The sequence below is a fragment of the Lolium perenne genome, chromosome 2, assembly GCF_019359855.2.
Source record: "Lolium perenne isolate Kyuss_39 chromosome 2, Kyuss_2.0, whole genome shotgun sequence".
Classification (NCBI taxonomy): Eukaryota; Viridiplantae; Streptophyta; class Magnoliopsida; order Poales; family Poaceae; genus Lolium; species Lolium perenne.
Genome location: NC_067245.2, coordinates 290,464,089 through 290,484,833, shown reverse-complemented (window position 1 = coordinate 290,484,833; position 20,745 = coordinate 290,464,089). Strand labels below are relative to the sequence as shown.

Below are 20,745 nucleotides of genomic sequence, written 5' to 3'. Positions count from 1 at the left end.
TATGTACTTATGCACTTTATCTCTTATTAAGTTGCTTGTTGTGCGATAACCATGTTTCTGGGGACGCCATCAACTATTCTTTGTTGAATATCATGTGAGTTGCTATGCATGTCCGTCATGTCTGAAGTAAGAGAGATCTACCACCCTATGGTTAAGCATGCATATTGTTAGAGAAGAACATTGGGCCGCTAACTAAAGCCATGATTCATGGTGGAAGTTTCAGTTTTGGACATATATCCTCAATCTCATATGAGAATAATAATTGTTTCCACATGCTTATGCATTAAAGAGGAGTCCATTATCTGTTGTCCATGTTGTCCCGGTATGGATGTCTAAGTTGAGAATAATCAAAAGCGAGAAATCCAAAATGCGAGCTTTCTCCTTAGACCTTTGTACAGGCGGCATGGAGGTACCCCTTTGTGACACTTGGTTAAAACATGTGCATTGCGATGATCCGGTAGTCCAAGCTAATTAGGACAAGGTGCGGGCACTATTAGTATACTATGATGAGGCTTGCAAATTGTAAGATATAATTTACATAACTCATATGCTTTGTTACTACCGTTGACAAAATTGTTTCATGTTTTCAAAATAAAAGCTCTAGCACAAATATAGCAATCGATGCTTTCCTTTTTGAAGGACCATTCTTTTTTACTTTTATGTTGAGTCAGTTCACCTATTTCTCTCCACCTCAAGAAGCAAACACTTGTGTGAACTGTGCATTGATTCCTACATACTTGCATATTGCACTTATTATATTACTCTATGTTGACAATATCCATGAGATATACATGTTACAAGTTGAAAGCAACCGCTGAAACTTAATCTTCCTTTGTGTTGCTTCAATACCTTTACTTTGAATTATTGCTTTATGAGTTAACTCTTATGCAAGACTTATTGATGCTTGTCTTGAAGTACTAATCATGAAAAGTCTTTGCTATATGATTCACTTGTTTACTCATGTCATATACATTGTTTTGATCGCTGCATTCACTACATATGCTTTACAAATAGTATGATCAAGGTTATGATGGCATGTCACTCCAGAAATTATCTTTGTTATCGTTTTACCTTCGGGACGACAGCGTAACTAAGCTTGGGGATGCTGATACGTCTCCAACGTATCGATAATTTCTTATGTTCCATGCCACATTATTGATGATATCTACATGTTTTATGCACACTTTATGTCATATTCGTGCATTTTCTGGAACTAACCTATTAACAAGATGCCGAAGAGCCAGTTGCTGTTTTCTGCTGTTTTTGGTTTCAGAAATCCTAGTAACGAAATATTCTCGGAATTGGACGAAATCAACGCCCAGGGTCCTATTTTGCCACGAAGCTTCCAGAAGACCGAAGAGGAGACGAAGTGGGGCCACGAGGCGGCCAAACCATAGGGCGGCGCGGCCTGGCCCTTGGCCGCGCCGACCTGTGGTGTGGGGCCCTCGTGTGGCCCCCTGACCTGCCCTTCCGCCTACTTAAAGCCTCCGTCGCGAAACCCCCAGTACCGAGAGCCACGATACGGAAAACCTTCCAGAGACGCCGCCGCCGCCAATCCTATCTCGGGGGATTCAGGAGATCGCCTCCGGCACCCTGCCGGAGAGGGGAATCATCTCCCGGAGGACTCTACGCCGCCATGATCGCCTCCGGAGTGATGAGTGAGTAGTCTACCCCTGGACTATGGGTCCATAGCAGTAGCTAGATGGTTGTCTTCTCCTCATTGTGCTTAATTGTCGGGTCTTGTGAGCTGCCTAACATGATCAAGATCATCTATCTGTAATTCTATATGTTGCGTTTGTTGGGATCCGATGAATAGAGAATACTATGTTATGTTGATTATCAAAGTAATGTCTATGTGTTGTTTATGATCTTGCATGCTCTCCGTTACTAGTAGATGCTCTGGCCAAGTAGATGCTTGTAACTCCAAGAGGGAGTATTTATGCTCGATAGTGGGTTCATGTCTCCGTGAATCTGGGGACGTGACAGAAATCTCTATGATTATGGATGTGGTGTTGCCCCTTGGGATAAAACATGGGTGCTAGGTTCGAGGATGTAGTTACTGATTACATTACGCGCAATACTTAATGCAATTGTCTGTTGTTAGCAACTTAATACTGGAGGGGGTTCGGATGATAACCTGAAGGTGGACTTTTTAGGCATAGATGCATGCTGGATAGCGGTCTATGTACTTTGTCGTAATGCCCAATTAAATCTCACTATACTCATCATAATATGTATGTGCATGGTCATGCCCTCTTTATTTGTCAATTGCCCAACTGTATTTTGTTCACCCAACATGCTGTTTATCTTATGGGAGAGACACCTCTAGTGAACTGTGGACCCCGGTCCAATTCTCTATACTGAAATACAATCTCTTGCCAATCTTGTTCTCATGTTTTCTGCAAACAATCATCATCCACACTATACATCTAATCCTTTGTTACAGCAAGCCGGTGAGATTGACAACCTCACTGTTTCGTTGGGGCAAAGTACTTTGGTTGTGTTGTACAGGTTCCACGTTGGCGCCGGAATCTCTGGTGTTGCGCCGCACTACATCCCGCCGCCATCAACCTTCAACGTGCTTCTTGACTCCTACTGGTATGATTAAACCTTGGTTTCTTACTGAGGGAAACTTGCCGCTGTGCGCATCACACCTTCCTCTTAGGGTTCCCAACGGACGTGTCAACTGCACGCATCAGGTTCCCAACGGACGCGTGCTGTACGCGTATCACCGGTCTGTGGTCCGGTTGGACCGGCCGTGGCACCGGCTGGCTCGGTTCCAACCGGCCCCTGGACCGGTGCCATCGGGCCCCATCCAGTATCGCCGGCTCCTTAGCCCGGTCGGTGACCCAGTTTGGACCGAACGTTCCGGTCACAAGCCCGGTCTGACCAGGCCTTGCGCCGGACCGCCCGGTCCCAGACCCGGTTGACCGGATTCCTCGAAGCCTTACCTTCCCCAATGATTATTTTCTCCATTGGGCTATAAATAGCCCTTCTTCCACCTTGGGCAGTTAAGTTCTTCCACTCTCTCTCTTCCATTCTTGACTTTGAAGAACTCGCCCTCTCTCTTGATTCCCTCCATGATTCTTGCTCATTCTTGAGGGATCTAAGAGAGGAGATCTAGATCTACAATCCCCACCAATTCATCTCTCCTCTAAGTGAGGGGAACCCTTTGGATCTAGATCTTGGAGTCATTTGTTGATTTCCTCTTTGTTCTTCCTCTCTAATTCCATCCTAGCATTTGTTGCTTTGGTGGGATTTGAGTGTGAAGGATTTGAACACCTCTAGTGTTCTTGCTTTGCATCATTGCATAGTGTTGAGCTCTCCACCACGATTAGTTCGAGTGAGAGACCGTGAGCTTGTTACTCTTGGAGGGAGACCTCCTAGTTGGCTTGGCGGTTGGTGCTCCGGTGATCTCTTCAAGGAAGATTGTGAAGAAGCCCAGGCTTCTCCTTCGTGGAGCTTGTGAAGTGGTTGTGGAGCTTGCCATCTCAGGAGTGGAGGAAAAGCTAACCATAAGGAAAGGGCCATTATCCTTCGTGGGTTTGACTCGGAGAAGAAGGTGAGCCTTCGTGGGACCCCCACCTCTCCAAACGTGACGTACCTTCTTGTAAAGGAAGGGAACATGGGAATACATTTTCATCTCCGTGTGCCTCGGTTATTTCTATACCCGAGCTTACTTTCCTTGTGATAACCATCGAGCTTGAAGTATCTATTATATCTTGCTATCACTTGTTGTTCATATATATATTGTGCCTATCTTGCTTAGCTCTAGTTGTTGTTATTGCACTTAGTTGAGCCTAGCATATTTAGGGGTTGTGCTTGTAAACTAAACGTTAGTTTAATTCCGTATTTTTACAAGTCAAATCCGTAAGAGTTTTTAAACGCCTATTCACCCCCCCTCTAGGCGACATCTCGTCCTTTCACCGGGAAAAGGTGATGGGCCGGTAAAGTACGTTTTCTTTTCTTTCGTTTTTGTCGTTCTGCTGTTTCATTTATATTTTTTCTGAGCTTGAGCATTTTAAATAACTTCATAATTTCAAAAAATTCTAAACTTTTTTCAATTTTTTAATCTAAATATTTGTAGAATTTTAGAAAAATCAAATCTAATTATTTTAAATAATTTCTGCGTATCTAAATATTTTTGAGTTTCAAAAATTGGCGAACTAAATATTTTTAACAATTTTTAAAATTTGATATTTGAACAATTTCCTAATTTGAACATTTTCTAAAATTAAAAAGTTCTCAAATATGCTTATTTCAAAAAATTAAACATTTTCAAAATTTAAACATTTTTCAATTTTTTTTCCAAAATAGTAAAATAAGAAGAAAGAAAAGCAGAAAAGCGGTCGAAAAACGAAACTAAATAGAAAAACCAAAGAAAAAAGACCAAAATAGAAAAACTAGAAGAAGAAAATCCGAATGCACTAATGGGTCTGGCCCAAAGAAAAGCAGAAAAGCGGTCGAAAAACGAAACTAAATAGAAAAACCAAAGAAAAAAGACCAAAATAGAAAAACTAGAAGAAGAAAATCCGAATGCACTAATGGGTCTGGCCCAAAATGGAATTGGGGATGTGCGGCGCCTAGTCGGCACCGACTAGTGCAGTTTATAGGATTCACTATGTCGACTGCTAGGCCTCCTCTTCTCCAAGGCGTGGCACTACAGCCCCATGTTCCTGCGCCCGCCCGCCGGCCGGCCGGCCGGCGTGTTTTGGTGCTTGTGCATATACACTACTAGTAGTACACTGTACGTCAGTATTACGTATGTACCTGCAAGCTGCAACAACGTCCCTAGCTTCGTGAATCGTGAGTGCACTGGTTTCTCCCTGTCGACTGGCCGGCCGCCCGGCCGGGTGTTCGTCATCGACATGTTTATGTTAGGATTCTGATTGTTGAGCGCGCGACACTCCATTAATCTCTGGATGGTTTCTTTGCCTGCCCTGCTTGGTTTCTGGCCGGACATGTGAGATCGATCCCTACCCTATGGCCTTGGGTCGGCACCACTCAGATCGATTGAGGACAGCAAAACGTGGGTCATATCGATGTACCTCTGTCACATGGACGGCATGGCCACTGTGGCTGAATCCATATGTGTTAACTCCTTGCTATGCTCGATCTATACAGCTAGGGACAAATACATGCAATGTGTCTCCTACATCTACTTCATTGTACCCCAGCTTCTCTCGGCTTCCTAATGGCAGAAGACGCGCTCTTAATCTGTGCCGATGCATCGCTGCCTCGCCATTTTTCTGCTGAAACGCATGGTTCATCAGTACAAACAGCGACAGGAACTGGGCGTCCTTAGGACAGGACGATTGGCCAAAATGTGAGCTACTGTACGATCTTGGCACATGCTTCATATCAGCTAGTGCGTCTGTGTTGTTGTTGCTGAAACCAGAAACCATATGCAGACATTCCGCATCCACATGAGATGATTCATCAGTACTGACAGAAAAATGGGCATCCTTCACTAGGATTGCGAGATTGCGCCGAATGTGAGTTAGGATCTTGTCACGTTCATGATATCATCTAGGACGGTCTCCACTTCATTTCAATCATTCAGAACATCTTTCCGCACAACTGTTATCTCAGAGTATAGCGGTACTTCAGAGAGAAAGCAACGATGGAATTTCCAATTACGACCACTGTCTCTGGTCTCTGCTACTGCCAGAAACGTGGAAGCATCGCCACAAACCTTGCAATCTCCTCGCACGATTGCCACCAGACACAACTCCTATTTTGTTCTACACACACACACACACACACATGAAACATCAGGGCAAACTGTGAGCTGTGAATCAAGTCATGTGCCTCCATATATTTGGTAAAACCACATGCCTCCCTTCCAACATCTCCCTGAAATTCTCTTTTGCCTGCCTGCATGCACACACACACCTCTCAAACAAGCCAGAAACAAAACATGGGCCAACACAAATCTTGGTTCACCACATGCAATTGGATCGAATTGAATGGCACCTCCACTCGCACAATCTTGCCTCACGCTTCTATGTTCCTGACTCTTGACAGTTGCGAACAACCCCACATGTCCAGCATCTCCGGTTGTAACTGGGCATCCATGCTTGAGAACATAGCAACGGTTGCGAGTTATGTGCCGACTCAAAAAATTGAGCTGCATTCTCACGTGCTCCGCGCATGGCTAGACCATTTTGTTCATGCTTCAGTGTCCATGAATCTCGATATCTTTTCGCTCGGGCGGCCTTACTGTCAGCATTCTACGAATGAGCGAGGGAAACGTAAACTTGGGTTACACTGTAACCTGTGCAGGTTCAGAGTTCAGAGTAGCTCGTTTAATTTTGTCGCCTTTGAAGAAACGCAAGAGCATTTCCTACTTACAAGGGAACAGAAGTTATTTTCTGTACTTGATAAGCACCTTTGTACTACTTGATTATGCCTTTCAATGGACTTTGAATTGCCTTTTGAGACTTTCATGTGATAACATGGTGCCCAGATTAGCTTAAGGGTGAAGTAAAGTTCAGTTATAAAACCAGAGAGTTTGTACCATCACCGAGTACTTATCGTACTGCCCAGATTTGATAATCAAACATCAACAGGAAGACCGGATTAAATTTCATATCTTGCAAGAAATCAGAAATCTATCGTCTGCTAAAAATTCCATACTGTCTCAGAACTAACTTGCCCTGCAGTCTTCCATAATCTGCGTGCATTATTGTGCCATAAACAAGAAATTTCTTCGAGGCAGGTAAAAAACAAATGATCATTTAGCAAAGATCAACAGGAAGATCTGGTTAAACTTTACTTCTTGCAAGAATTTAGCATGTTTTTCCTTATTCTGTATTACAGTGACCCCGAGTAAAATGAAGACCGCCTGACGGTGGTCACAAAAAAAGCTGGTGCATAAATTCTGGATGACTTGTATCATGTAGGCCAAGTCTGGTGGCAGAGGTCATGCTTTTCATGATATTATTTAGTTTGCCAGAAGGAACAGCATCAATTATGCTTACATAATTGCATCCATGAATTGTAGCTGACATATTGTTTCACATATTATTTTTTCTTAATTTAGCTAAAATAAATCAAACTGTTTCAGAAATAACTTGCCCTGCAATCTTCCATAATTATTGTACATTATTGTGCCATAAACAAGAAATTTCTTCGAGGCAGGTGAAAAAACAAACAATCATTTAGTTGCATAGTCGTCTGCTAACAACTCCGGCCATTTTCCCTACACTATGGATAATCTTAGGCTACCGAGTATAACCAAAGACGCGGTCTAACTTCAGAATTCGAATGATTCGGCATTATTCAGGCATAAACTAATGGGGCTGAGGTGATGCAAGGTTGACTGAAAACGTCCTCTGCGTTCCGCATACGGTGCTTCAGCTCCCAGGAGAGGCCAAATAAACATGGCAGATCATTGCTCCGTCTCTCTCCAGCTGCTGCAGCTCTGTTGAAAAATCACCCCAACTTGCCTGAAAACAACAACTTTTTGCCCATCGGTTATTTTCCACAGAGCAGGCTAGCTTCTCGCGGTTGGGACTTTTCTTCTTATTATTATTGAAAAAAGATATCTGCGTAGCGAATTAGACATTTTTGACTGAAAACCACTACCTCTGCTCTGGTTTCTCGAGAATTGCCCTGCGCAAACAGGGATGATAATTCTACTTTCTAGAGAGCTTATCCAGTTTTTGACTGCGTGCATCGGCCGCCAAAAAAAGAACAAATATAGTCCAAAATTTCGAAAACTGACTATGAGAATGCAATTTGCGCCATGGACGGTCACATGAGTCGCACATGCGGCGACTCGGTTGCCGAAGAACAGGAAGTGGCTGGCAGCAACTACCAGTAGTTTCGGATGCAAACAATGTTTTAGTATACTGGAGGGCTGCAAATTGATTCGTGGAATTTGTGGATCCGATGCAAATCATGCAGCGGGTACTCATACTAAATTGGGAAGCATCTGAAGGTACGTCCTTGCAGGTACTTGGCCAGTGGGAGCAGGCATGTAATGGCCGGCGGGCGACCCCATCATCAATGGCGATAAAACAATCCCGCCCGGCCTCCGGGGACGAGCTCCCCATTACTGGCTTGACACCTCGCAACGTGCAGAGCACATGCCACCCGCTGCTCGAGCGCCTCACATGGCTGCAGCCTGCAGGTAGGGGTTCTTCGGCCGGTTTCAGAGCATCTCCAGTGTCCCCCAAACCGTCCCCCAAAGGGATTTGGGGCGCGCCGGACAGAAAATGCGTTCCAGCCGCGTCCCCCAAAGCCCTTTTTTGTCCGGCGCGCCCCTATACGGTGTCCGGCGCCCCGAGCCCGTCCCCGTCCCACAGGGGACGCTCCGGGGACGCCGGACACAACGAAAAGCGAGGCCAACCGACGCGGGGCCGACCCGTCAGCGGCACAGGGAAAATTCGTCTCACACTCCCGCCAAATCCCGCCGCTCCCGCCAAATCGCGCCTATACCGCCGCGCACAGGCCTCCCAAAACATATCCCGCCGCCGATTCATTTCTCCTATCCCGCCGATTTCTTTCTCCCTCCCGCCGTCCACCCGCCGCCGCTACCCTCTCCCCATTCCATGGCGCCGCCGACAGCCCCCAAAAAGATGGCGAAGAAAGCGGCCAAGAAGCCGCCGGGCAATGCGACGATAGGGGCGAAAGCGCCGTTCGCGAAGCCGCGGAAGGCGCCGGCTGCGAAGAAGAAGCCTGAAGGAATGACCGAAGATCAATGGCAGCAAGATTGCCTGCGCCGGAAGCTATCGACGGCGGAGCGGAAAGGACGGAGGGCGGTGGAGCTGGAGAAGAAGGCTCAGGCGGGGCGCCAGCACCAGCACGTAATGGCCGGGTGTATCGCCGCCACCAACGCGAGCCCATGGAGTACGTCCATGCCGGTGTACGTTCGCGGAGTGATCTCTCCGTCGCAAGCCGCCTTCTACAACGACGGCCCCTCCGCCACTCCCGGGTGCGTGACGCCTAACTTGTCGCCGCACTACCAGGATGCGCTGCCGCACGGCGGCTTCAACCCCAACAACCTCTACTCCCCGGCGTACGAGCAGCGCGAGCCAGGACCCGGTCCGGACGGCGACCCTTTCACCGGCCGCAGGGGTCCGCTCGAATACGACGGCGCCGGTGCTGAGGAGGACGACGGGGTTGAGGAGGAGGACGACGAGGAAGAGGAGGGGGTGGAGGACGACGAGGAGGACGACGATGAGGACGAAGAGGGCGGCGACGAAGAGGACGACGAGGGTGCCGTTGACGATGATCTCGTGGAGGTAGACGCGGACGGCGTGAGGACGAAGAAGAAGAAGAAGAAGGCGTCGGGCACACGAGGCCCGAAGTGGACGCCTCTGGAAGATCTTTGTCTGTGCGAGTCGTGGGCGACGGTGAGCCATGACTCCATCATCGGCGCCAACCAAAAAGGCGGGAAGTATTGGGCGAGGATCAAGACCGAGTTCGATGAGCGCAAGCTCATCAACATCGACTACCAGAAAGTGACAATGAAGAGGAGCCAAAAGGCAATGTCGACGCGATGGGCCATCATCCAGGCGTCGGTGAACTCCTTCCATGGGTACCATCACGACTTAGAGACCAGAGGCGACAGCGGCGCCGACGTCGCCTAACCGGTACGATCAAGTTTCTTCCATAATCCGTAGCGCCCACATTGTGTTCGATGAAATGACTCTGCTTCCTTTGGATAGTTTGATCGGGCCATGGAATTGTACGCCAAGAACTCGGAAGGTCACAAGCCGTTCGCGCTGATGCATTGCTATGGCAAGCTCAAAGTGAATGAGAACTGGCGGCTGACGCGCCTGTCGCTGTCCAAGGGGAAGGACGCCATTGATCTGGACGCGCCGCTGGCAACTTCGACAGGGCGTCCTACTGGCAACAAGGCTGCCAAGGCCGCCTTGGCCGATGCTGCGTCGTCTGAGAAGACGCAGGCGTCGATCACGAAATGCCTCACCGACGTCTCCTCGACCTTTATCTCCCGCGACAAGAAGGCCGACCAAAGGTGGGCCGAGCTGCTCAAGAGGCAAGAGGAGAAGCTGGAGCTCAAGAAACGCAGGGACGACATGTCCCTGCTGAGAACGTCGACAGAGGGAATGTCTCCCCGGACGCGAGCGGCGCACAACTTCTTCAAAGGCTAGATCCTCGACGACATCGAAGCCAAAATGGCGGCGGCGGACGCGGCGGCCCTGGCAGCGGCATCGGCATCGGCGGCAGCGGCAGCGCAGCAAGAGCAGGCTGACGCGTCTTCTACTGCTACACCTGCGTCGGCCTCCGCGTCGGCGACGGAGCAGACGCACCATGCACAGGAACAGGCAGATCGTGACGAGGTCGTCGTGCTCGACGGGCCTGCGTCGACTCAGGACACGACGCCGTCGACCAACCCCTTCTTCTAATTTGCATGCACCACCGGTCTGTAATATGATCGCGCGCCCAGTACTTTGATCGATCGCCGCTACTCTGATCGCGACGAATCGGCGGGAACGATCTCTTTTGAATGCATCTATTTGAATTTCTGATTGGGGGCGGCGTTTGGGGGACGCGGCTGGGGAGCGACGTCCCCCAAACGCGGCACGAACAAAACACGTCCCCCAAACGCTCGATCCGGCGCGATTTGGGGGACGGTTTGGGGGACGCGACTGGAGATGCTCTCAGAGGCTCCATCGTAGGGATCGGCACGGCGAAGTTTTGACAAAAGAGACCACTTAGACCCATGACCCAGTGAATTGTCAAAAAACACCACCTTCAAAAATTATTGTTAAAAAGGACCATCTACATCGTGGCGACACGCGTGTCCACGGTGATCAACGAACAGTGTACTGATCGATGAACAGTACACGTTAGCTATAAAATTTGTTGAATTTGTCTTTTTTACTGAGCCCAAAATACATCGTATTTTACAGTGATTTTTTGCACGATTGTAGTGCATAGAGTTAGCTACATGTAGGTATTTTTTTCGATTTTTTTTGGTGTTTTAAAAAATTCAAAACGGACTACTGTTCATGGACCAGGATACTATGAACATGCCGCCGTTGGCTGTGGCGGCAGGCGACACGTGTCACCTGGCACGCGTGCCGCCACGACGCAGGTGGTCCTTTTTGACAATAATTTTCGGAGGTGGTCCTTTTTGACAATTCATTGGGCTAAGTGGTCTCTTTTGTCAAAAATTCCGGCACGGCAGGAACCCTAATAGCAGGAGTCAGATCGTTAGTTCACACTCGACTTAGGGCATCTTTAGCGGCACGACGCAAACGGATGTAAAGTGTCCGTTCTCGCGGTTGATAAACCGACGGAAAATATTCGGCATGTCCGCAGGAATGCAAACGTGGGCTAAATTTGCGCAGACGTAGACGGATTGCGAGACCTAGTATTCATAGGGGAGCCTGCAGGGACAACAAAACAACCCTTTGTTCGCGTTTCACGCTGGCGCGGGCCAAGGCCGAACTCAATCCAAGGGGACGTTGCAGAAGAGCAACCGCGGAATAGCAACTGCGATGATCGAGACGCCTTCCCAAACACAGAAACCATCGTGAAAGAGCCACCGCCGCTCTCTTCGATTTCTGCGTCGCCTTCTTGGCTTCCTGCCACGGCTCAATAAAAGTAGTAGATCTGAGCGACCGGATTTCCTAGCGGCCACCACCATTCATCTCTGCGATTACCATCGCCGCCATGAGCAACCTTTCTTCTACTGATTGATTTATTAGACAAAAAAGCTAAAATAACATCACTCTCTGAGTCGGAGCGTTCGTGAGCTAAGGAATGCAAATGATAGTTTAACTAAATTAAGAAGGGATGAGGAAGCAAAATGGACTCAGAGGGCAAAGGTTAAGTACATTCAGGAAGGCGGTGATAATACGAAATACTTTCACCTTATTACTAATGGTAAACATCGGCGGAAAAAAATATTTCAACTTGAGCAAGATGAAGGTACGATAGTTGGTCAGGATAGTTTAAAAGTTTACATCACTGAATATTATAAAAATTTATTCGGTCCGCCCCAAATCATTTTTCTTTGCGGGAATCAGGCAAGGTTGATATCCCGCAACTTTCTGTTGAAGAGAACAATATTCTTACCGCTGATTTTACTGAAAAAGAGGTACATGACGCAATTATGCAAATGGAAAAAATAAATCTCCGGGACCGGATGGTTTCCCTGCCGAGTTTTATCAAAAGTTTTGGGAGATTATTAAGGGTGATTTAATGCGGATGTTTTAATATTTTCACAAGGGAGATCTGCCGTTGTTTCACCTTAATTTTAGGACCATCATTTTGTTGCCAAAAAGAGATAATGCAATTCAAATTCAGCAATATAGACCCATTTGTCTACTTAATGTGAGTTTTAAGATTTTCACAAAAGTTGGCACAAATAGGATTGCGGAGGTCACACACAAGGTGGTTAGACCGACACAAACGGCTTTTATGCAAGGGAGGCATATTTTGGAAGGAGTCGTTGTTCTCCATGAAACTATCCACGAGCTTCATAGGAATCGAATGGATGGAGTGCTTCTTAAGATTGATTTCGAGAAAGCTTATGATAAGGCCGATTGGGAATTTTTACAACAAGCATTGCGTATGAAAGGTTTCGATCCTAAGTGGTGTCAATGGATCCACAATTTTGTAAGTAGAGGAAGTGTGGGTATTCGGGTGAATGATGATATTAGACGTTATTTCCAAACACGAAAGGGTCTTAGGCAAGGGGATCTTTTATCTCCAACTTTATGCAATATTGTCGTGGATATGTTAGCTATCATTATTAATAGGGCCAAGGAAGATGATCAAGTTGATGGCCTTATCCCCCATCTTGTGGAGGGGGGTGTTTCCATTTTACAATACGAGGATGACACCATTATTTTCATGGAACATGATTTAGAAAAGGCTCTTAACATGAAACTGATCTTATGTTTGTTTGAGCAGCTGTCTGGGCTTAAGATAAATTTTCATAAGAGTGAAATCTTTTGTTTTGGTCAAGCTAAAGAGGTGGAGGAGCAGTACAGACTTCTTTTCGGGTGTGAGGTTGGGTCTTTTCCGTTTAAATACCTTGGCATTTCAATTCATTTTCGTAAGCTTAAAAATAGTAAATAGTGAATGGAAACCGATTGAGGATAGGTTTGAGAGGAAGTTGAGCAGCTGGATTGGAAAGCTGCTATCTTATGGAGACAGATTGATACTCATTAATTCTGTCCTAACGAGCCTTCCAATGTTTATGCTTTTTTTTAGATTCCCATTGGCGTTAGGAAAAGATTAGACTTTTATAGATCGCTTTTCTTTTGGCAAAGTGATGGGCACAAAAAAAAGTATAGACTCTCTAAGTGAAATATCATTTGTAGGCCTAAGGATCAAGGTGGGCTAGGTATTGAAGTGTTGGACTTAAAAAAACAAATATTTGCTTAGTAAGTGGTTGTTTAAACTTCTAAATGAAGATGGAGTTTAGAAAGAACTTTTGCATAACAAATATTTGCATTCCAAAACGTTGTCACAAGTGTCAGCGCAACCTTTTGATTCACCTTTTTGGAAAGGTCTAATGAGGGTTAAAGAGGATTTTTTCAGTAGGGGTCCTTTAAAATAGGAAATGGTTTAACAACTAGATTTTGGGAGGACCGTTGGCTGGGGGATGCTCCCTTGGCGCAACAGTATCCATCACTTTATTCTATAGCTGACCGAAAATAAGTTTCGGTGGCTGATACTCTCGCAAATAGACCATTACATGTAACTTTCCGAAGAACTCTACCTCCCAACAAGTGGGCTCAATGGCTAGAGTTAGTAGAGCGTCTCATGCATATTCGGTTGAATGATGATACATATACTTTTATTTGGAGTCTAACCACATCAGGTAGTTTTACTGTCAAATCAATGTACCTAGATTTGCTTGATGATCAATCAAGGTACCTCAAGACCTATATTTGGAAAACAGAAGTACCCCTAAAAATTAGAATCTTCATGTGGCATCTTCATCGAAAGGAGATTTTAACCAAAGATAATCTTGCTAAAAGGAATTGGCAAGGGAGTAAAGTTTGTGTTTTTTGTGATAAAGATGAGTCGATACATCATTTGTTTTTTGAGTGCCTTCTTGTAAAAACTGTATGGCGCATGATTTTTATGACTTTCAGTGTGTCTCCTCCTAATGTTAAAACCTATTTGGTAATTGGTTAAGCGGTATTGCCAAGAAGGACCAAACTCGCAATTCAAATGCACGAATCACGATGTAAATTTAACATTATAATTGTCTGCTGAGTGAGAACTAGCTTAGGGATCGAGCTCTCAAGCTTAACTCTCAGTTTACAACCAATTAAGCTGACGATCGATCTATCTCAGATCGAGAACCTGCAAGCTACTGTTACATTTGGTAGCACACAGGAAAACTGAATTGTACGGGGCTTTTCTCTCTAACACGAATTGAATAGACGATCATGACATTGAGTCATTGACTACCGCGGCTAATTTGCTTCTAGACGTTTTTACCTCTCATGACGATCTAGATATACTTGCGCTGCACAGGTGGGAGAAGATGATGTCATGTTGTTGACGAAGAAAAACAACGGATTAGACTAGCCACAATGGGAGTATCATAAGCAGTATCATGCATGCCATGTTGGCAAAAATCTGATGTGGCACATCAATTAATGAGGTGAGAGATGAAAGTGTATCATAAGAGCAAGTACAATAAGTCCTAGTCAGCTGGCTATAAGGATTAAAATAGTATATTATTGCTTAGTTGGAGGAGAGAGAGGAGGAGAGAGAAGGAGAGTGGGCTCTTATGCAATAGCCAGCTCTAGCACGTGCTCCTAGGCACTTTGTGAGAGTGAAGGGTGGGCCATACATTGATAAAGTACTACATTTTTATAGCTCACTATTGTATATGTTGGCTCTAAGTTGACTATAAATGACATGGCACTTGGCTTATAGCCAATAGCTGGCTACACTATTGGAATTGCTCTAATATGATACCGTATCATAGCACGTCAAACTAGAAAATTTAATGACAAATACATCATGTACATACATTTGCATTGAGATTCTACAAAATATTAAATATGATGATACTATGATACTATCTTATGATACTATGCATTGTTGGGTTAGTATCATAAATTAGTATCATGTACATGATACTAGTGTAGGGGTGATGCATTTCTAATCTAGAGCGTATTGGGTTGGACAATCTTTTTCTTGTGCTCCGAAACTAAAGGTTTCAACCTACGAGGCTACGACCCGTAGGCACACGCGGTAGACCTGAAACGAGACGCATTGGGATGCGACGCAACGTCTCATCTCATCGGGATACCATTGGACCAGAGAAACCTCTCGATCGAAGATTCATTCAAGGACGGCGGGCGACGACGAGATGCGTGCGTCCAGGTGCAGCGGGAGACTTGGAGTCTCGTGCAAATTGGAATCCCAGTACTCGTTTGGCTGTTGTTTTCCTTCACACGACAGAGGAAGAGAGGCCGTTGAAAGTCTAGACACAACCAACGGAAAAGTATAACGATATGGGTACAGATCGATCTCTCTCATGGATAATCTACTGTGCTAGCTAGAAAGTTAGCTCCATTGACAACTACTCCTTCCATTCATTAATATAAAGTGTTTTAGCAAACGTATACATTAATATAAGGTGTTTCGGCTCGCCAAAACATCTTATACTCGCAGCAAGCTAGGTACAACAGCGGTGTGCCAAGGTCCTTGACCACGGTGGACGGACAATCCTTTTGCGGATGTGCCACACTCCCGTGCACGCCGTAATGTCACCGACATTCCTCCCAAGACCATACATGCATGCGGGCTTGAAGATTTGTCGTGGTTTCATACTTTCATGTGAAAATCTAGGCTTGACGTGAAGGGTGTATATTGTTTGGCTGCGTGGGACATGGTGGCATTGCCTAAGAGCAATGGTCGGCTAGGATTGCCCAACCTCCACCTCTTGAATTTGGCCCTTCGGTGTCGATAGGCATGGCTACAACGTGTGGGCTCATCCAAGACCTAGGTTGAGTTCAATTCGAATCTGCCACCGTTGTGGTTGTAGGGAATGGGTAATGTGCTCTTTTTTGGAACGATCATTGGCTCAATTGGTCCAAGGTGCTAGATTTTGCACCCAACTTGGTGGCTAGGGTGGTGGCTCACGGGGCCAACACACGCTCAGTCAAGGCGGGGTGAGTGGCTAAGAGACCATGGTCCGGATATAGACGAGGCGATAATAGCATAATTTTTTCACTTGTGGCATGTGTTTGCCAATGTCCAGCTCATCCCGGCCCAAGACGATGTCATTGTGTGGTTGTGGTCGAATGACGACATGTTCTTGGCCAAGTCGGCCTACAATGCCTTCTTCAATGGAATGACATGGGTACTGACGAAAACCAAGATTTGGCATTTTTGGGTGTCATACCGCTGCAAGTTCCATTACGTGGCTTGTATCGAGGAACATGTGATGGGCGGTTGATAGGTTGCAGCAGCGAGGCCTCCCGCACCTGGCCAAATGTCCCCTTTTATGATCAAGAACCTTAAGACAATCTAACACTTGCTTGTTGGGTACGTGGTGTCACATGAAGTTTTGGCATGGACCCCGAGGTGGTGGGAGAGACCGAAATGGATGCACGCAGAAAATGCGAACTTGCTGGAGCGGTGGACGTCAAGGTTTTTCCATAAGTGTTTGCAGCGTGGTCTATGGAAAACTATCATACTTTCCTTCTGGTGCACTTGGCGTAACCTGGCGTCACTAGAACGATGTGGTGTTCAATGGAGCTGGTTTAACCGCGGAAGCCATTAAGACAAAGATTAAAAAAAGTTCGAGCGCTAGCGGTTAACTAGGTTATTCCTATCCGAGAGTTTTGGCTTCCTGGAGCCATTGCCGTTGTGGTGGCAAGTAGAAGAGTAGGCTTATGTGGGTAGGGGAGCTGTCACACTTTGTTGATAACAAGAACCTACTCTCTTACGACGTTGTAGAGGCCTTGTGACTCTTTTGTTCTATATGATTCATACACCTCCCATAATGTATTTCTGAATAAAATCTTATACTCCCTCCTTTCTGGAGATAAGTAACTTAAATTTGTTTAGATTCACATGTAGCTAAATGTGTTTTAATATGTAGATATATGCAAATTTATCTGAGTCACTTATTTGTGGATGAAAAAGTGGGAATTGCAACAGGAAAAAATAATAAACAAAATAACAGGAGTGAACAAACCTGACGCAGGAGCAAAACAAACCACCTCTAAAGATAGTCTACCATCCTGACCATAATCGAAGGGAAAAATCAACATCCACCGAGCGCGTGACACTGACGACAGCCGGCGAGTCTGCGTCACACCGGCCGTTAGGGGGTACGGTGCGACAGGAACAGTGAACTTCATGAACTCGGATGCCGTGTTTTGTCCCTGCGTACGTCGCTGCCTTCATCGTACATTTGGTCGCTAATGTTTGTTTGCCGCTCGTTTTCTAAGAGCATCTCGAGCGGGCGCGACGCATTTCGGACACTCAAAAGTAATCGCGAGCGTCCGTTTGCGTCACCCCGCGGACGTCAAAATGACCGCGAGGGGTGAAATATCCGTTTGCGTCGGGGACTACCTCCAGCGGTCCGACGCATTTTGGACATGCAACTGTTTTTTTTTTGTGCTACTTCTTTTCAATTTAGTTGAATGATCAAGTTTTAAACGCGAAAAAGATGTACTCATGATGTCATGTTGGTCCAATCGAATAGATTATAGCCTAAACAATTAACCGGATACGTCAATCGACTAGATTCAAACATATTTAACATACAAAGAAGAAGAAATTTAAAAACATATAAACTAAAATTATTTTTTGGCCTCCTTGTTCGAAGGCCCTGCGTCGTCGTCGTCGTGGAAACTCCTCCGCCTCTTGCTTGTCACCTCGTCGTCGGAACTGGATGACGACGCGCCCGTCGAGGACTTGAAACTGGAAGAAATGGCGTCTTCGTCGTCGTCGTCGGTGAACGGACAACGACGCGCCGCCCGCGCCAGCGCCCTGGATTTCTTCCTTGCCGCCGCCTTGTCGTCCGCCGCCTCCTGCGCCTCCAATCGGGCGAACTTGCTGTCGGAGTCCTCCTCCTCCTGGCCCTCCTCCTCGCCGTCGGCGTCGCTGGCAGCGCCGCCTCCGTCCTCCTCCTGGCCTTCGCTGCCATTGCCGCCTCCGTCCTCCTCGTCCTCACTCGGTGTGGAGGTAGGGTAGCTGGGCGTGGAGCCCGGATCGCTTGGCGTCGCCGACGATTCCCACCAATGCAGGAATCCGGGCGACTTGCCCTCGCTCTCCGAGTCGGACGGCAGCGTGTAGTCGCTCATGACGTGCCGGTGTTGGAGAAGAAGAAGAAGAAGAGGAAGAAGAAGAAGGAGGCGGTTGAACTTGAACTACCGTAGATGCGGGGGTTATAATGTGCGCGGATTAACGGCGGCGCGTAAACGAAGAGGCCGGCGGTTGCTCTTCCGCGGCGGTTCGGCGCTCCATTGCGGCGGTTGGTCGCCGCGGTTGCCACACCGGCGCGCGTTGTGAATTCGAGGCCGATCGAAGTTGTGCCGCTGCCATGAGGGCCCATGGGGACGCGAGCGGACGCTCCGTGCGACCGCCGAGCGTCCGCGGAGACGCAAACCTGGCGCATATTTGGGCCAGGTTTGCGTCTCCCGCGAACGGCCCGGTTACTTTGCGTCGCCCCGTTGGAGGTGGTGCTAGACGCATTTCCGGTCACGACGGACACAAACGGTCGGAGATGCCCTAAGCTGAAGTAAGTGCTCAGCAGTGATTACCTGACACTTCGCACCATGTGACGCATAAAAGCAGTAAAACAGTAAAAAAAAAAGCAGCAAAAGCGACGTTTTGACCTTTACCTCTTTTGAAAAAAGTTTGAAGCATGCGGTACCTTTTACCGGAAATTGATAGGAATTGTACCTCAGTGGAATCAAAGGCGGCATTCAATCCATCACAGGGTACAACATGGGGTAGTGCACATGCACCATACGGTGAAGCCAATAGTCAATATTTCAATATTGACATAATAAACAACAGCCGGCGAGATGTGCGCAAAATATTTAAACAAATGCCATAACTGCAAATCGGGTGAAAAATTCAAACCTACCCGCTGAGATCGCAGTTGATCCCTGATAATGCGCAGCAAATAATAAAGAGAAAATCATCTTCATTTTCACATCAATCTTTCCATGATTCCATCAGTGAATTACGGGCTGCATTACGTACTACCCAGCTAATCCAGATCAGAGAAAGAATGTAGGCAGTAACCCAATTTCTAAACCGTGGGGGGAGATACTATGGATTCATCCCTCACCATGCATGACAACACTGAAAAACAGCACAGAAGAACATAATTTGTTGGTTGGGGACAGGTAGTCAGGTACTGCTAAGTGGTGGCCGGTATGTGGCGTCGTCGTCCAAGCCCGGGAGCTATCTGCAGAGCGGGGTGCCGCGGCCGACCTCGTCGGCGGCGGAGGCGAACTCGGCGCTGCAGTAGAAGAAGGCGGCGTCCTTCTTCTCGACGGCCCTGAGGATGGCCTCGAAGGCGGGCACCTCGCAGGGGATGCGGAGCAGGCCCTCCTGCTGGAACCCGAACTCCTCCTCCGCCTCCTGGAGCAGCGCCGCGAACGCCGGGTGCTTCAGGTACTCCGTCGGGATCACGAACCGCCGCATCGCCGGGCCGACCGACACCGCCAGATGGCCCTTGGGCGGCGGCCCTGACGGCGACCCGGAGGTCGGATTTTCCGTGAAGGACAGCGTCCGCTTCAGGAACTTCTTGGCCTTGCTCTCGCCGGTGCCATTTCCGCCGGCGGTGACCGTGACGGTGGTGGGCGTGGAGACCGCCGCCGTGTCCTTGGACGCGACGGAGAGCTTGCGCCACTTCTTGAGCATCTGCTGCAGGCGAACGATCTCCGTGATCTTGTTCGACTTCTTGGCCCCGAGCTGCTCCATCTGCGCGACCTTGATTGGCTAGCTAGCTAGCTAGGGAGAGATTTTCGGCGGTGGTTGTTCCGAGACGTTTTCTTCCTCTTCTTCTTCTACGGTCGTTTGTTTTGGGTGTGCCGTTGCTATTGTGCTGCTCGGGGGCGTTCGTCGAGGGGGCATTTAAAGGGGAGGATTGTGGTGGGCCCGCCTTGGTTTTCTCCGGAGTACTACTTGTAGTTGTAGCAGTAGCAGATTTCCTTTCATTATTCTTTGGCTGGATTTTTTCTCTCTTCTGAATAATGCAGTAACTAATTAATTTGTTGAGGATAAGGTTTTTGCAGGTTGATTACTGTAAAGAATATATAGAATGCCAAGTACAAATGGAATGCCACGTAGAGAAATGCATGTCGAATTGAATCCATTTTATAATCTATTATATTCTTTTTCGAGAATGCCGCCACTCGGATTCGAACCGAGATGCTTGAGCGCTATCTGATCTGATTTTATTATTTCAAATATGGGACCCGCCTTTTTAATGGGACATCCCGGCAACAGGCCTACTCATGCATGTGGCCAAGTACTCGACCAATCCTCGGAGCGAAGGGATGAACGAATTCTCGAGGTCTGGTTCATTGAGGTCAGCATCACATGAAACCTTTAGCACTTCCGTTCGTGGGCCTTTGGATGGAGTATGGCTGGAAGGTCAGCCTAGCTAGTCTTGTCAAGCAGTTCCCCTTTCCTCTCTTCCCCAGTAAAGCTTACAAGTAAACCAGATATGGAGATGGCGACTAAAGTTGCTGTTTCCATTTTTATAGAATTTCAAGATTACAATGGATCTACGAAAAGATCGTGTATTTATACAAT

General features: G+C 47.1%; 1 protein-coding gene across 1 annotated transcript; it reads right to left on the bottom strand.

The window, feature by feature from the left end:
• Positions 1 to 19,106: 19,106 nt before the first annotated feature.
• On the bottom strand, positions 19,107 to 20,020 carry LOC127336287 (auxin-responsive protein SAUR36). Its single transcript, XM_051363078.2, has one exon. It carries the CDS (start codon positions 19,906 to 19,908, stop codon positions 19,387 to 19,389), a length of 522 nt encoding a protein of 173 aa, XP_051219038.1. The 5' UTR covers positions 19,909 to 20,020; the 3' UTR covers positions 19,107 to 19,386.
• Between the last annotated feature and the right edge of the window lie 725 nt (positions 20,021 to 20,745).

Excerpts from the sequence above, each read along its gene's own strand:
- LOC127336287 (XM_051363078.2), bottom strand. The coding sequence starts at position 19,908 with ATGGAGCAGCTCGGGGCCAAGAAGTCGAACAAGATCACGGAGATCGTT.